Here is a 17,415-nt window from a genome sequence, read left to right on the forward strand (position 1 = left end):
ATGGGACTTGATCTAAAGAATGTGCAAAAAGCGGCATAGACTGAGATATCAGAGGCTTGCTTGTGCCCTAAGATGGCAGATTTCCGTAAATTGCAGTTTCTGAAGTGCCGCTGCAAACAGTCCTAAAAATAAAGGTGATGTGTAATTAGGCTTTGCAGGAAAAAACTCCTAGGTTATTTACATGCTGAACATTCAGAAGTAAAAGTGGTATTTGGCATACTAAAGTAAAACTTGTCTCAGATCTACAGCTTTTTGCTAAATAATGCATTCTTTGCTTCTGCTTTGTATGACAACTCCAGTACTGTAGTTGTGGAGGGTATTTTGCCCACCCCAGAATTCAAGTTATCTTGTTAGAGGCAAAGGAATTGTAATTGACCTCTTTCTTGTGGCCATTATAACTGTGTTCTTCTCCACAGTTGCAACTTTGCCATGAGTAGCACGCACACATATTTTTATATTCCAGTGATGCAGTTATCTTCAGAAGCTGGGTGTGTACTAAATGAGAGATGGTTGGGAGTGTGTGGAGAATATTCTTATAATAAAGTTATTTAAATACAGGCCAGTAGAACTTGGATCTATCTTTAACTTTGCTTTTTTCTCTGTAATGGGGCAACTTACTTAAATCAGATCTTATCAGTGACTCTTTATTTTACTTGCCCGCTTTCCTGGATGCCCAATTAAATCAGCTAGGATTTCACATTGAAGTGCTGAGCACTACCAGCTTCAACTGAAAACACAAAACTCAGTATCTGTGTAACAAAAAATGAAGCATAGGTATTTTCATTTGCATACTCATTTATTTCATTTGGGCACAGATTTAGTGGATATTTCTGAGTATTTTGACCTTAATGTTTGTGTGTGCCTGATTTATAAAATAAGAATAATACTTTCCTATACTAAGGTGTTTTGGAAAACTATGTGAGACGTGGTAACTGCAGTGGTAAGTGCAATATGAAAGGCAAAATGTTTCTTAGAAAATATTTTAGTGCAAGCTTTTGAATTGTGGGTAGTAAAAGCCAGAACAGGAATTGCACTAAAATGAGAGTAAAAAAAAAATTGAGCAGCCATATTATTGCCATGCATCCTGCATACTGAATGACTCCGCTTCTGTGCAAAATGGCAGGGAAGCTTTGTAGGGTAGGGACTACCTTTATGATCTGTGTTTGTACAGCAGCTAGAGCAAATGAGGTCCTGGTCTATGACTGGGATCTTACATGCTGCTGCAATACAACTGAAAAGGTTACCAGGACATATGCACTCAAGCAGGATTATCTTAAATTGAGCCTTTTGTAACTGATGAGTGCTTGGTTTTGCAACTGTAATGTTCCTTTAAAATAGGTGTTTTTATACAAATTTAGATTACCTCATGTATACAATACTCTCACAGATGAGATGCTGGATATTTTGTAATGTGTAAGGGAAGTTTTTTCTCTGCTGTTGTCTTATGTTCTTTATACAGATATAGTTTTCCAATATTGCTTGTCATCCCTTTAAGCAATCCTGAAAACATCTTGGCTAAATAATGATCCCTGAACTCTCCTAACATGAACATTTATATGCTATGGTCAGCTCTGACTGAAGCCATGGACATGCATTATATAAGTGGTGAGAAATCCAACTTTTAGCACAGGAAAAGGCAAGCATATAACCATTTAGGTTTAGGTGGTTTGTCACAGGAAAAAAAGAAGGTAATGCAACAAAATGTTAGCTCTTTCCAGCAGTAACTTACCAATACTAAGTATTCTAGCACCAGATGTAATTTCTATACAGTTATGCATAGTGTCACAGGGTGTGGCTCAGTCCTCCAGCATCCCAGGAGGCTTTACTCCTTGCCTTCACCCTCCCATGGCTCCAGGACTCTGTCTGTCATGTCAAAATATACTGCATCGAGGAGGCACAGCCAATTTGCAGATCGCCACATGGACTTGCTGCTTGGTGTCCTCTTTTTGTGAATTGCCAAAAAACACCACAGAAATCCACCTCCCAAATCCTCCTGCCTTATAGAAATATCTGTTCCTGTTGTATCACCATTTCTGGCATTATCAACAAGCTAAGCGAGGGCGCACAGCAAGAACTTGTGGGTGGTTGCACTCACGTGTGGGTATGTCAGAATCTGCGCTCAGCTTTTACAATTAGTAAATGCCATATCTGTGTCAAAGGGGAGACTGATCAGTCCCTCTCCTAAAGCGAAGGGAACTTCAGAGCTCTGTGGTGCAGTGCCAGCCAAGGGCCAGGCGTGTACAAGCATCCCGCATCTTACATGGGGGTTACGTTCTAAAGGCAGCGCGTAAAGGCAAAAATCGCGTATAGTGAAATCGCATATTACCATGCCAGCAGTGACTGCCTCTGCCTACAAAACCTCCCACCGCCACCACGGAACTGTGCTTAGAGCTGTGCCGCTGGCAGCAGCGGCATGACACAGGGTGGTGATGGGGATGGCTGCGTGCTGCCCGGCCACCACCACGCCCGGTGGCCAGCCACACAGCTCCGGGCATGGCTCCATGGCGGTGGCGGGAGGTTTTGGAGGCAGAGGCAGTCACCGCTGGCAGTGGTGGTGGTGGCCGGGCCTCCAGGTAAGCTGCAGCGCCACATGCAAACTCAACCAACAGCCCCCCCCCGGGCATATAGTTGAATTTGCGCAAGTTAAATGCCTGTAAGATGCGGGATGCCTGTACATGCTTTGTGCAGCACTCTGCAGTCAGTTGAGGCCCAGGGCCTGGCACGGTGCAAGATTTGGGAGCCTGAGGGCTGCAGCAGATGAGCTTGGCATGCTTGGCTGGGGAAGCATCTACTAAGTCATCAGAACCCTCCCCTTGCTGCCAACCACCCTTGGGTTAATGAGGTGGGCAAAGCACGCTGTCAGCATCTGCTTGTTAGCCAATGATACCTCCTGCACTGCCTTTCTCACTATGGACTTGCCTACACCAAACTGGTTGGCAAACAGGAGACCATGTGGACATAATTGAGGGCTTGGCTACATGGCTATACATAGTCCTGTGTAAACAGGAGTTGAACAAGCTCTATGAAGAAGCAGTGGCAGGCTTTGACTTTTTGTCAAGGACTCTTGGCACTGTTTGCTTATGCAACTTCTTTAATATTCAGTATTGGTAGGTCATTGCAGTAATTTAATTGAGGGGATTTTACCTCCCAGTTTTTGTGTTTGAATTTAACAAGTTTCCCTTGAATACACACACATTAACATGGAAAACTAAAGTAAGATATAAAATGGCTTGATTTAATATAATTTGTGCATATTTTTACAGAAATTTAAATACGTAAAGTTTTGTACTTTTCCTTTCTTGTGAATTTGTTCCTCACTGACTCCTTTATTAACAGTAATGAATCTTACAGTTACAGATGACACACAAAGGCATTGCTTTCCATTTCAAAAGTAACTACCCCAAGCTAACATTACTGTTGCATCTGGAATGAAAAACTGAGTTCTGTAGGACAGTCTTCATGTACTGCCTCTCACTGCATGTGTTCCTTGTGTTTGCTTGATAGCTCACTGAATCTGGGCCTAATTTAATCAGCATACAGGACAAATTACCTTGTAGATCACCTGAACACAGATGTGATGTTCCTTATGTCTAAAGATCCCTTTCTGACCATTCACATAGCAATGTTAGCAGAAAGACATAGGCAGAGCATGAATAGAAGATGAAGAACCACTGCCTTCCAGAAAGATTTTAGGTTGCATCCTAAAACTGTATTCTGTGTCTACAGGTGAGAACCTTTAAAAACTACAGTTAGTATGGAAAGTACCTTTCTGTAGCATGGTCAGTAACTACAGTTTTCAACAGTAAGCCTCATTACCTTTAATTGATGAAAACCTTAAGAGTCGCAACAGAACAATTCTACTATTTGTCCTTCCTTTTTTTAATGTGCTGAGAATTAACTGATAATTTAGCTGTATGGTGCTAATGAAAAATACAGAGATTACATTGTTACTTTGTCTGCTTTCCATTTGATAGGAGAAGGACCAGCGCAGCCTAGACATAAATACTGCCAAGTGCATGTTGGGGCTTCTGTTAGGAAAAACATGGCCTCTTTTTCCAGTATTCCATCAGTTCCTAGAGGTATGATGCAAAGTTTGAACCATTCTAATTTTTATTTTTTTAATCTTGAAATATTTAAATATTGAAGTGACATCCATCAATGAACGACTGAGATAAAAGGATTTCTATTCAAATTTTAAATGTTAATTTCATAACATTAAAGTGCAATACCCAGGTCCTTGCACTACATCTGTATTTGACATCCAGTCCTTAAAAAGCCATTTGCTGCTGAGGTTTATTTAAAATGGGATAGAGTTCAGAGTGACTCTTTCCTTGTTTCTTACCATATTTACTCAATGCTAAAGTAACTTTGAATTTTTGTTATAAATTTCTACATCTAGAATCTAATTATTGGGGGGGGTCATCTTAAATTTGTCCCCCACACTGCTGCATCAAGAAACAGCACCAGTGGGGCATGCAGTGGGAAAAGCAGAAGCAAGGGGGCAGGTGGGGGGGGGGTGGGAAGCAGAGGAGAGGAGTGGAAAGCAGGGGCAGGCAGGGGGAAAGCCAGAGTAGGGGTGCTAGCATCCTGCCCCATATCACTTGCCCTCCTGGTGACTACCATCCTACCATTTACTTCCTCCTCCAGCTGCTTTCCTTGCTGATCTGGGCACATGGGGAGCCCCAGAGTTGTTCCTGTCCACACTGCAGGAAGCAGCTGTGCTGGGAACCCTGCTTGGCACCCCACAGGCTTCTCCTGCCCTGCTTCCTTTCCCTCTCTCCCTTCTGCTGTCTCCCCATGGCAGGAGTAGGAGAGAAAGGAGCAGGGCAGGGAAGGAGAAATTGGGAGCTGGGCTCCTGCACAGTTGTTTCTCACAGCTCTCAGTTGTGAAGTGTAATTCTAAGACGAGGCTTTGTTTCTCCCTTGATGAATTGGGGGGAGGGGTGATGACACCTCACCTTAGAATTGAGTAAATATGGGAAATTTCACTGTTTTGTTTCTTTGGTTTTACAAAATCCTTTATCATTGCAGAAACATATTATGCAATAATAAATTGTACTCAGTTTTGCTTATTTAACTCCTGTTTTGATTCCTGTGAACCTCAACTTCATCCAAGGTTTGTTATCATATTTTGAATTGTATTAAGTCTTAAATTGTTTCATATTTTGTTGCATAGCCAGGGATCCAGGTTTTGTTTCCCATGGGAAAATGGAAAAAAACTGCGGATTTCCCCTTTTACCTGAGAGAAATGCGGATTTTTCATTTTAATGGAGAAACACATGGATTTTGCACTTTTGCCAAGAGCTCTCTGCAGGCTGGCAGCGTTCCAGCCTTCAAGGGGCTGGGGGGAGTGGGAGGAGGGTGGTCAGGCAAGGGGTGCCATGTGGATGTATATGCATATGGCTGCCAGGCAGCCTAGAGGGCAACTCCCATAGGTAAGTATGGTGGGAGTGGCAAGGGATTGAGGCCTACCTCCATAGTGAGGGAGGGAGTTGGGCAGGACGGGGGCTGCTGCCCAGCTGGGCAGTGCCTGAGGCTTGGGGCCCAGGGCCAGAATGCACGGCTGCAGGGCCCTGGCGGGGATTGGGATGGGGCCATGGGTGGCTCATCTGTGAAGTGGGGGTGGGGCTGGTTCTCTACTGCTGCATTCACTTCTGGGGGGCGGGCATAGATTTCTGTGTGGGGGACGGAGCCAGGCTCAGCCTCCCTGCCCTGCTGCCATCCCCCAGGGCCTCTGCAGCCCAGTGAGTGGGACCTGGTGCTGCAGGGCAGAGTGGGGCCCGGTAGGAAAGCTCCTTGCTGCTGCAAGCTCCGTATCACCCTGGCAAGGCATCCCGGGCCCACCTGGCAACAGCAGGGGTGGCAGTGTGGGGTTGTGCCCCTCGCTGCTGAAGGGTGCTTTCTCACCAGGGCAGTGCAGAGCTCGCAGTGGCACTGAGCTTCCCTGCCCAGATCCGCTGTGCCCTGCCACACTAGGTCCCACCCACTGGGCTGCAGAGTTCCTGGGGGAGGGCAGCAAGGCAGGGAGCCCCAGCCAGCAGTGGGCAGCTGACTCCTGACCCACGCACAGATCTGGGTGGCACGGGTTCCCCCTGCCCTGTCCTTTGGAGTGCACTCAGCAGAGGGGAGCCAGCCCCACCTGCCCGAGCCCACAGCGGGCAGCCTGCACCTACCCCCACCCCACCATGGGTTCTGCTCTAGCCATGCTGCCTACGGCAGGAGGGAGCCAGGCTCCATGCTCTGCTATGTTGCAGTGGCTGCTGCCACATGCAGATGGCAGCCGGGGCTTGGGTGCTGCTGCAGGAAGTAGGGGGCTGTGGAGCCTGACCCCGTAGCCCTGGCAGCTAGGGGCCTCCTCTGGCAGGGCGGGGGGAGGAGGGGTAGGGGACTGTGGGTGTGGAGTGGGGCACCAGCAGGGCCAGGGGATTGTGGGGGGGCAGGGTGTGAGGGCACCAGCAGGGTCAGGGGGGCTGTGGTTGGGGAGTGAGGGGCACCAGCAGGGCAGGGGGCTGCTGGGGGACAGTGAGAGGCACCAGCAGGGTCTTGGGGGGCTGGAGGGGTGAGGGTGAGGGGCACCAGAAGGGCCCAGGTGGCTGTGGTTGGGAGTGAGGGGCACCAGCAGGGCTGGAGGGCTGTGGTTTGGGAATGAGGAGCCTGCACCTGTGTTCTGTGAGCTAAGGGAGCAGGAGGAACTCTGATTTGCCATGATAAAAAAATCAAAATTTAATACCAAATTTATAGGTATGTAGAATTTATTATAGTGATTGAGGCACTGGTAGACTTGAAATTGCTTTAAAATTGTAAACATATCAATAAAACATTTTGTTCTATTGATACATATATGTATATATAATGGTGTTGTTTCATTTTGATTGTGAATTTTGGGGGTTTTACCATAGAATTTGCAATTTTTTTTATCAGAGAAAACCAGGATCCCTGTTTATAATTTATGCTTCTTGTCTCAAGCAGCAATCAAAATACAAAGTTATCAACAAGGACCAATGGTGCAATGTTCTAGAATTCAGCAGAACAATTAACCTTGACCTCAGTAATTATGATGAAGATGGAGCCTGTAAGTATTATTTCTTTAGAAGTATTCTTAATTCCCTCTCTTTTTCTCCATATGACCCTAATTCTTCAATTCATTTTTCAAGATGAGAAAAATATAATGAAATATAATAATTTGATATCTCTCTACAGGGCCAGTGTTGTTGGATGAATTTGTGGAGTGGTATAAAGGAAAACAGATGACATAGGAATTTAACTATGCAGAGCTGCTCAAGAGTCACTGTTACCACAGTTATGTCAACCATTAGCCATAAACTGCTGTTTGTATCAAAGTGCATGCTGCTTTTCTTGCACTGTATCCCTTTTGCAGGGAACTTTCGGTGTTTGCTATTTAACAGGCCAGCTCTGCTTGCTGTGTAGCATTGTTCTCTTTGAAAGCTGCTTTGCATTTTGTATTTACACTACAAATTGGTGAACTTGCCAGCGTCCTCACTGTGATTATGTGTATATTGCTGTCTAAATTTTGTATATGTGTATAAAAATGCTTCACCTAGGGATTATTTCCGCAGAAATGTATTGTAAAAATAATTTTGTGGCATATTTCTAGTCACCTTCAATGAATATGTAACTTTTATTTTATCTTTTTTTTTCTTTTGGTCTCAAATGTAGCATTTCAGAAAAGACATACAAAAAACTAGAACTCTTGGTTCCAAAATGATACCTTTTATTAGACCAACTGGAAAATGGCAAGAAAATTGTCCTTTTCTGTAAGCTTTTGGGATCAAAATCCCTTCGTCAGGCTCTGGGAAAAGTGTAGATGGTACAAGATGGTAAAAAGTCCCCATAGGTAGGAAATAAACTTCATTTTTACACAGAGAGAGCTGAAGATTGAAGTCTGTCCCTCTGGGTCCATGAGAGTGTCTTTGTGAGCTGTGTTGAGTAGCTCTTTGATGTGTTGATCAGGTAGAATTCAGAAAAAAAATGTACAGACTGTTTGGACATAATTACCTTGAGGAACTATTGCAAGTTTTAATGTTACTGTTGAAGATGCCAGTCTCTGAGAGAAGCTTTATTAAAACTTACTTTGCAGGTACATGCCAAACATCACTTTTCTTCAGTAAGGGAGAAGTATTGGTGTCTTTTAAAAATTATGATTAAAACTGTAATAGTTGTACATGCCAGAGATAATTTCCACTTGGCGAAGAAAGTATGGAGTTTTTAATGTTAAAACTGCAGTAGTTTGATTCTAGTAGGTACAAGTGAGCAAATTAAAGTACCTTTGAAAAATGGGTTTTAGACTTTTGTAAATTGCCTTTGGCATATTTCTTTTGTTTTGATTTTACCAAGGTTGTTTGGACTGTGTTGCCATAAAGAGAAATTTAAACTTTTATTTAAAATTAGTGGTGGGGGAGTTAAGACCTATAATCCCTAACCAACAGTTAACCTAGGTTTGGATTTTTGTTTGTAACTTCAGTCAGTCTTTCCCATGCTATAAATTCGTGTGACTGAGTAATTAAAAATTACACTAAATAATAAAAAGTTACTACTTTTTTCATGCTGGGTTTGGATTTTCCTGCCAGAATGTCCGTTGCAGGCAATGGGCACATTAAACACCAGCATTTAAGAGTTAACAGTGTAATTCCTTTTTTTAAGAGCCCCTTCCTTTTTCACTCATTTGATTATTTACATAAGAAGGTGATAGCCATTGCTTTGGGGAAATGAGTGAGTGGAGTGGTGTCTTAAGTTCTCTACTTTTGTCGTGTTGTCTTTGCCTTACCTTTCTTCATAAAGTAATGTCAATGTTGATTTAAAAAACAGATTGTTGAAGTATCTGGTGCTATTAAATGTTGGCCCATAAGGATCAGTTAAAATATCCCGAACTTTCAGCAGTACTAAAGGTCCAGTTCTGCTGTTATTGAAATCACTGACAAAACTCCTGACTGTGTCAATGATAGAACTTTGGGATGAAGCCTAATTAATCAAAAGCACGCCAAGCTGCTCTGCTGGACCAGAAAGTCTAAGGTCTTTTGCTACTTGTAATTGGTTTGTGTTTAAAACTGTTTTTTCCGAATTCAACCACCAAAGACAAAAGTCATGTATATATTTAAAAGTATATGTGCATATACAAAATCTAAAATCACATCATGGTAAAATGAAAATACTGCCTTTTCCCACCAAAGTCATGTTTAGGTTGCCATGGAATAAAAGCGAATAGGACTCTCAAAGGTTTCATAATGACAAAGCATACATAATTGTTACTTGTTTGTATGCGAACACATAATATGAATTCCATATTTGATGCTAGTTTGCACCTGATGATAATTAAATGGAGTATGGTATTTGTTTACAATAAGCCTCTTATTAAAACACCTGCTTTTAAATAAGATTTCTAATGTAAATGTGTATGTTACTACAGGTATAGCCATAGAGAAAACATCTGTGGAGCTACTGGTTTAGGTCTCTAAAAATAACTTGGAAACAATATTGCTTGAAAAATTAGGCTGTATCATGGTTGCTAGAAACTTAAGTGAAATATTGTAAGTGTTCATAAATACTAAGCTAGTTACAATTTCAGGCAAGCTTTTAGCAAGGGTGGTATAGTTAATGCTAAAATACAAGATTTGTTGCAGAAAAAGTTTTGTATGTTGCAAATAACCTGGCTTCCAATAATGGAGGCAAGAGCCAAAGAAACTTTCAAGAATGCGACAGATATCTGGCAAAACAGGGTCAACAGAAATCTGTGTGTTTAGATCACCCTGCTGTTCTTTTGCAGATTGTACTGTTTAACAGAATCTAAAATTTAATTTAAAAACTATTCATACGGAGGGGGAGCAAGGAGGGGGGAATTGGTTTAAATATGAACCATATTAATGATGACTAGAATTACCTATCCTTTCTGTTGAATAGATGAAATTGTATTTTTGGTCCTCAGCAAGTTTCTAATATGCAGGTGTCATAAAGCAAACTGCTAACATACTTGCAGATAATTAGCACCTTTATTGGCATTTACATTGTAGAAACCCAAAGCTGAATGACTTGACACTGAATGAATTTCCCAGCTTATTGACCCAGTTTGCCATTCTGCTGCCTTTCCTGTAGTTGGTCTGTGGATAAACAGAGGACTTCAAGGCTGAATGTATCTTAGAGGAACAACTTTTTACGTTTAAATTACAACTTTTTTAAATTGTTCACTTTGCCTTCTGTTAAGTACATAGTTTCCTCTAAGACAAAATAGCACTTTGTCATATCCCTTGTTTTTAATAGAAAATGCAGAAAATGTACCAATTTTTTGGCCAAAAGTTAAATCAAAGACACAGAATAGTCAGGAGCATATCTTAAATTCTTTGCACATACTTCTGGTGTAAAATACTTGTCCCTATAGTGAAGATGTAATGACCTATGTGTAACTGTGGCAAGTAAAGAGAGGAAATTAGTGTTCTGGTACTATATTGATTCGTATCACAACAATATTTAAGTTTGATTAATGATAGGCATTGTTAAAGTTCCTTATTTAACAGATTAAGAATAAAGAATGTTAGTTTCAGGAGAACATTGTTAGGTTATAGTTATACCAAATTCTTTCTGCTGCTAAATAGAGTAGAACAATCCTATACTAATAGATGGGGATGTGCTGTTTATTCCTCAGTATTACCTTTATTGTTTATTTTAAAACAAGTCTATTCCAAATGAAAATACAGTGTAAGCAATGAGAATTGATTAAGAATAAGTTTTTGTAGCAGCTCCCATTGTGAGTCTAAACAAACAATTAACCACAGATTTATACTATTGTATCACAAACTCAAGTGTTTCATTGTTTTCTCAAAAATGCTAATGCACAATCAAATGGGGCTGCTGATTTAATGTTCTCCAGGCATATTTTGGATGGGATGGAGGTGTATCTTAGTTTTGCTGGGGCTTTTACAGATTTCTGTTGACCTTTGGTCACAAATTTAACACATTTATTTCATGAGTATTTTAAGAAACTTAAGTATGAGAACTTTAAAGGTCCGCTTGTGCCCCTGATTTAATATCCCTGCTAGAAATACCTCTTATAAGCCTTATATTTTATCCTTTCATATTGTTGTATAAGTGTATAGAATTCATTTACCAACACAACCATTGGTTGTCTAATTCAGATCAAAATTTGAGGCAGGGTGTTGTGTGTGGAGGGGAGGGGGTTGTGTGTGTGTTGTTGCAAAATAGTTTTTACTGACACTGCTGTTATGGGGACAACAGTTAACCTACAACTGTGAATGCTCTTGTGTCTTAGGTATTTGCATATTACATACATGTGGCGTGCTACAGTCCTGTGACTCACAGTCTGACTAAAGTACTGTTATGCCTCTTAACCTGAGTTCAGCTCATTGGTTTTTTAGGTTATGTTGAAGTTAATGCATCCCACAAATAAACAGTATTTGTGTTGGTTTCAGAACATGACTTTTTCTGTGGCTTGCAGTTCAAAAAGCAGACTTTCTTCTGAACTTGCTGTGCAAAGTACTGGCCCAGAACCGACCTTGTTTAAAAGAGACTTAGTTCTTTTTAAAATACTAGTTATAGTTGAACTTGCCTATATAGTCCAAGTTGGGTTTTGGTTTTTTTAGCTATTTAAATTTGTGTTAAACTTTAGTGTTTTGGCTACTTTTGTAGTACTGCAGAACTTCTGTGCTAATGTATTCTGCTAAGGGGCATTTGTACAATCTTGTGCTTTTTACTCTCTTAATATAAAGGAAGCCGTTATTAACATTTGTTAGGAAATGCTTTATGTTTCACAATGGGGTGTGTATATATTGTAATTAGAAGTTTTCTTTTTGCAGAGAACTCCAAATATATCTCTTCAAGTGGAACTGAACAATAAGCATCTTTATAAACTGTTCACCTCTCTTTAAATGTACGCTATTTATGGCATTTCCCTGAATAATTTCATCATCATTGTGTTGAAAAAAGGGTAGCTCTAGTACTTATAAATGTAAATAATATTTTATTTGAGGCAGTGTGTGAAACCTCAAATAACTACATTTTATCTCGTTTTGAAAGGAACAACTGCTAAAGTAAAATGTTTGGCTTGTAGTAAGCCACTCAATTTATATTATGAAGAACAGGCAGGAAAAAATAAATTAAAATTTCTAGCAGTATGGAGTCCAAGAATCCTAATGGAATGATTTATTTTAATAGGTTTTACATGACAGAAATATGAGTACACCATATGTGTTTATGTGAGCCTGTGATTTTTTTATTATTATTTTTTTTTTAAGTCTGCTTTCACTATTGTGGTTGAATTGCAAATCTATTTTTGGGTTAGGGAGAGAGACCTAAAACAATTTAGAGAGAACAAAGAATATTTGAGACAACTCCTAGAGGTCTATTCTTTTTTAGTATTATATGAAATATTGTTTCTGTCACTCTTACGCAATTCATTTTAAACTGTTAAAATGTGTTCCAGAGAATAAGTCTGGAAAAGGGAGCATCTGGAATAATAACCTAAAATGGAAGTGATGTTGCAGCTGACAAAGAGAAACCGCCTCAGTGTTCTCCTGGATAAGTCTTCAGTCAAGAATCCATACAGTAGTTCAAGAAATCATGGGGCCTCTTTGTTGGAAAATGTATTTATCCAACATCAACAGTGTATGGCAGGCTAAGGTTTATCTAAACATAAATTATACTGCTTTTGTTATACTGATTATACAGATACAGAGCTGTTTTTATATAATTATCTGGGAGATAACAAAAATTGGTCATAGTGAAAAGTTTTAATATAAACTAGTAGGAGGAAGAGGTTTTGCTTATATTGGAAGGGAGTTTATTTTAATCAATTTGGGTAGTACAGAAGAACACGAGTATTAAGGGAAAATGCACGGGAAAAATAAAGAGAGGTTTAAATTGAATAAAATGGTTGGGGGGGATTTAAGCCATAGCAAAGGACAGTGTTCAGGACCTTGGAGGAAAAGTAGTTTGATGAGAGCCAGGGAAGGGAACTAAAAGGGAACCTGAAGCTCACATGATCAGGGAAGGTAGAAAAAGAAATAATTTTAGGTGTACTAATTTGAATGTGTGAGGAAAGAGGGCTGTTATGATACTGAGTCAGGATATGGTCAATGGAGAGAGAAGGAGATGGATTAGTATAGAAGAAGGATCACTTGGATTTGGTAACTGCCTGGTTTGGAGAGAGTGGGTGAAAGGACTGCATAGATTTCATAAGCAAAGGCTTCTGAAGTGTGGGGGAAAGAATTATTTTTAAGCAGAAAGAAAACTTCAGGTATTACCAAATTGAGCTTAATGGGAGTGTTATTAGGGACTGGAAGTTGGTTGAGCCTGAACAGATGCTTGGGACAGAAACAGGTGTTTTGATCATTCAGATAAAGATGGTATAGTTGTTGTTCAGAGAACAGATTAAATCACCTGAATAAAATTTAAAGGGACAAAGTAGGGGATGAAGAACAGAATTCTAAGAGAAGCAACCATGAGAGAGGGAAAAGATTAATAGATACTGACTGAGTGATTGAGAGCAGCAGTAGATGAGGATAATAGTTCCCCAGGATTGAGTTTGGATTTGTTGGAGGTAGCCTACAGTCAGCCTGGCTCTAAATTGGTACTTGGTCATTCACACTAGGAGGAAAATGTCAATGATGATGATATGAAGGGAGAATACATAACTGTCAGGGACATCACTTGTGGCTTGTGTGAAAACAATTTGAGTGGTATAGAGAAAAAAAGTGTTGGTGGATTTAGGGCAACAAGATTGGCAACAAAGAAGTGGACTAGTGATTAGTGTACTTGGTGGCAAAGGGGTGGAGCAGGATTGGCTTGGTAATTGAAGAGAATAATTTTGGATAGTGGGGAAACTGCTTATTCTGGGGTGGGGGAGAAGGCACCTGCTTTTTATGAATATGTTTTCATGCAAATGAAGAATGTTGTTATAATCCTGTAAAGGTATAAATTATTTCACTGGAGAAACTGACTCTGAAAAGCCTCGAAGGGCTTGTCTTCTCTGGGTTGTCAGTGGCCCAGAAATTGGGAGAATATTAATTTCTCCAGAAATTGGGAGAATATTTCTCCTGGTAGAAACCCAGTTTGTAGACATTAAATCTTTTTCTCTTAAAGCAGAAATGGCTACTATGGGAGAAAAATAACCTGACAAAACCAGGTAGAAATTGGTTCTGGAAGAGTTCTCCTGGAGACTGAACACCTGCACACTTTCTTCCAGCTTAACTCCTGGGAATCGGTAGGTGTAGAGCTGGGGAAAAAGCTCCTCTGCTTTCCCAAGACTTGGGTCACCAGTTGTTTCCATCTGTCCCATAAACAGGAACTGGAGGGGTAGCCAGCTGCTCTCTGTTTGCTTCTCACACCAGAGTTCTCAGTGTAAGAAGTGGGTAGGGGCTTTGCTACAGTACTCCCTCCATTTGGTTGCTGCTTCCTGCCTGCTTCTTGCCTCTTCTCTCTCTTCCACCACTCAGGTGGGCAGTGGGGGCAATTTAAAAGCTGGTGGAGCTGGGCTTAGGGAGGCTTTCCTCAAACACAGCTCCTGTCTCCACTGGCTTTTTAATCACTGTCCCTGCTACTCAGCTGGGGGGCAGGGCATGAGGAAGCCAGCTGGGCCATAAACTGGAGGCTGAGGGAGGTTCTCCCTAGGATGGTGGGGCAAAGCCCCTGCCTGCTTCTTGCACTGGAGTCCCAAAGGTATGGAGTTAGATGAGGATTTTTTTTTTGTAGGCCTGTTTCCTCAGCTGAGAGGAAGCAGTGGTGCAAGCTCCCTCCTTCCTCTTGGGCTGGAATCCTTGCTGTGAGAAGCAGGTAGGGGGGGCTTTGACTTGCTGCTCCAGTCCCCTGGGAATGGGAGAACTGGAGAGCAGCCCATGGTTTCCCCAAACCAGAGTCACCCTGGTCTGGGGAATGTACAAAAAGCAGGGGGATGGTTGCACACTCTCTCCTGGAATAATTTCTAGTGGTGCTGTTCCTCCCAGGCTGGAGTGGCAGGGGTTTGGCAGCAGCAGGGCAAGGAGGGCTGTGTCACCACAGCCCTTGTTAACCCTCGAACAGACAACAGCTATGTCTATGTGGCCCAGAAACAATTCTGTGGCAGGCCATGCTCCCATATTCCAGTAGACTAGTGAGCAAGGTGGAATGGCTCTCTCAGCTGGTTATGGCCTGGTAGCCATATGTTTGACACTCCTGATGTACTGGGTTGTTTTAACTGGAGCATCTGCAAATCAAGGAAAACAATTATTCCACTCTATTTGGTACTTGAGGCCTAATCTGGAGAACTGTGTCCAGTTTGGGTCCCCCACTTAAAGAAAGATGTGGATTAGATTAGGAGCCCAGCAGAGAGGGACAGAAGTAGCTTGGGAAACACGAGTTATGAAGAGAGGCTGAAAGAGCTAGGGTTATTTAGTCTGGAGGGGGAGAAGACTGAGGCAAGATTTGATAATCTCCAAATACTTGAAGGGCGACTGTAAAGATGGAGATGGCAGCTGTAGGGGACAGGACTAGGGGCAATGGCTTCAAACTGCAGCAGAGGAAATTTAGATTGTAGATTAGGATGACCTTGTTGACTATAAAGGTGGTCTAGCATTGGAACAAGCTACCTAGAGAAGTTGTGGAATCGCCATCTCTGGAAATTTTCCAGAGCTGGGTAGGCAGACACTTGACTGGTTGAGCCAGGGATGATCTTGTTTTGAAGAGGGGCCTGGACCAGATGACCTTGTAGGACTGGAAGAGACCTTACTTTCCTATGATCCTAAGTATCAAAACATGATAGCTAAACTGCTACAGTAATTGGTCTGTGGCATAAATTGCTAGTGGCCATGTCCACAGAGACCCAGATTGATAAATACAGGAGTGAAATAAAGAACAAATGACTATTGGTCTCTTTAAAAGCATTTCCATTTCGTTATTCAGTTACCTTAGAAGTGTTGTAGAATTCATATAGGTTAAGAGGAGCTGACAGGGCTAACCGAGGTTCTTGTGGGAAGGTTCTAAAGTGGGAAGTGACCTCAACCTGTTCCATATCCAGTTAAGCTGTCTAAATCTTTACCAGATATAGTGACACCTGTCCATCCTGATTGATGGTAGTAATAAAAGTCATCTGATTGGGACTTTCTGCAGCTGTTTTTCTCCCAACAAAACTAAGTCTTCTGGGTCGGCAGTTTGGCTTTGCTTTTGGCTCAAGTAGAGTCTATCCCTTTTACATTAATCCAACAATAAGTATTTTTTTTCTTATTTTTTCATCATAGCACTGAGTTTATCCCTGAATGTTTTGCTCAACTTGTGCAACTATATTTTAGGGAAAACTATCAGATGTTCTTAACCTGTTGTGTTGTGTCCTTTCTTTTCCCTCCCTCTTCTCATCAAGTGGGGTTCCCCAAGGGTCTATCCAGGGCCCGATATTGTTTGACGTCTTCAATAATGATTTGAATGATGGCATTGATTGATGGTTAGCAAATGATACCAAGTTGGGTGGAGTTGCAGATACTCTGGATGCTAGGACTAGGATCCAAAATTACCTGGATTGACTGGAAAAGTTGTCTTCAATCAATTGGATGAAATTCAACCAGGACTTGGGACAGAATTATCTCATGCACAAATACAGACTGGGGAGTGACTGGCTAGGCTTCAGTGCTGCACAGAAAGGACCTGGGGGGTACAGTAAACCATAAACTGAGATGAGCTAACAGTATGCTCTTGTTGCAAAAAAGGGCCAACAGCATTCTGGGTTAAGAGGGGTGTCACTTATAAATCAAGGGAAGTGATTCTTCTGTTCAGCAGTGGTGAAGCCTCACCTGAAGTACTGGGTCTGGTTTTGGGGCCCCCACTTCAAAAAGGATGTGGACAGATTGGAAATAATCCAGTGCAGAGCAACAAAAATAAGCCCTGGAAAGCACGATTTAGGAGGAAAAGCTGAAGAAAAAGATGTGGTACACCTAGAGGAGAGGAGAGCTATTATAGTAGTCTTCACATAGCTGAAGGGTAATTATAAAAAGAATGGAAATAGGGGAAGAGACAGAGCAATAGCTTGAGACTGCAGCAGAGTACATTTTGGCTGGAGATTAGGAAGAACTTTCTAAGGGTGGTCAAGCATTGGAAGAGGCTACCTAGAGAAGTGCAGTCCCCATCCCCAGAAATTTTTAAGAGTGGTTTAAGTTAGACAAATACTTGTCTGGGATAGCTGAGTCAGAGATGATCCTGCCTTGAGCATGGGACTGGAGTAGATGATCTTTTGAAGTTCCTTCCAGCCCTACTTTCCTATGATCTAAATTTAGTTTCAGGGACCTCCTAGCAAGCCTACTCTTTGTTAAATGTTTTAAACTGCTTTCTTCACAAAGATGAGGAGGACAACTGAACAGTGCTTTCCTCTTACAGAATACTTTCTATCCACAAATCTCAATGTAGTAGACATATACGTTAATTAATATT

General features: G+C 41.5%; 1 protein-coding gene across 10 annotated transcripts in view; it reads left to right on the top strand.

Annotated features, from left to right (window-relative positions):
- DCUN1D4 (defective in cullin neddylation 1 domain containing 4) overlaps positions 1–7,758 on the top strand; it is a 70,892-nt gene extending 63,134 nt beyond the window's left edge. For all 10 annotated transcript variants that reach the window (XM_006019014.3, XM_025198360.1, XM_025198355.1 and 7 more), the window contains 3 exons: positions 3,975–4,079; positions 6,970–7,072; positions 7,201–7,758. In XM_006019014.3, coding sequence (XP_006019076.1) covers positions 3,975–4,079; positions 6,970–7,072; positions 7,201–7,256 — 264 coding nt within the window. In that variant the 3' untranslated portion in view covers positions 7,257–7,758. The remainder of the gene's footprint in view (positions 1–3,974; positions 4,080–6,969; positions 7,073–7,200) is intronic.
- Positions 7,759–17,415: the final 9,657 nt, after the last annotated feature.

Source organism: Alligator sinensis, unplaced genomic scaffold (assembly GCF_000455745.1).
Source record: "Alligator sinensis unplaced genomic scaffold, ASM45574v1 scaffold134_1, whole genome shotgun sequence".
Taxonomy (NCBI): domain Eukaryota; kingdom Metazoa; phylum Chordata; order Crocodylia; family Alligatoridae; genus Alligator; species Alligator sinensis.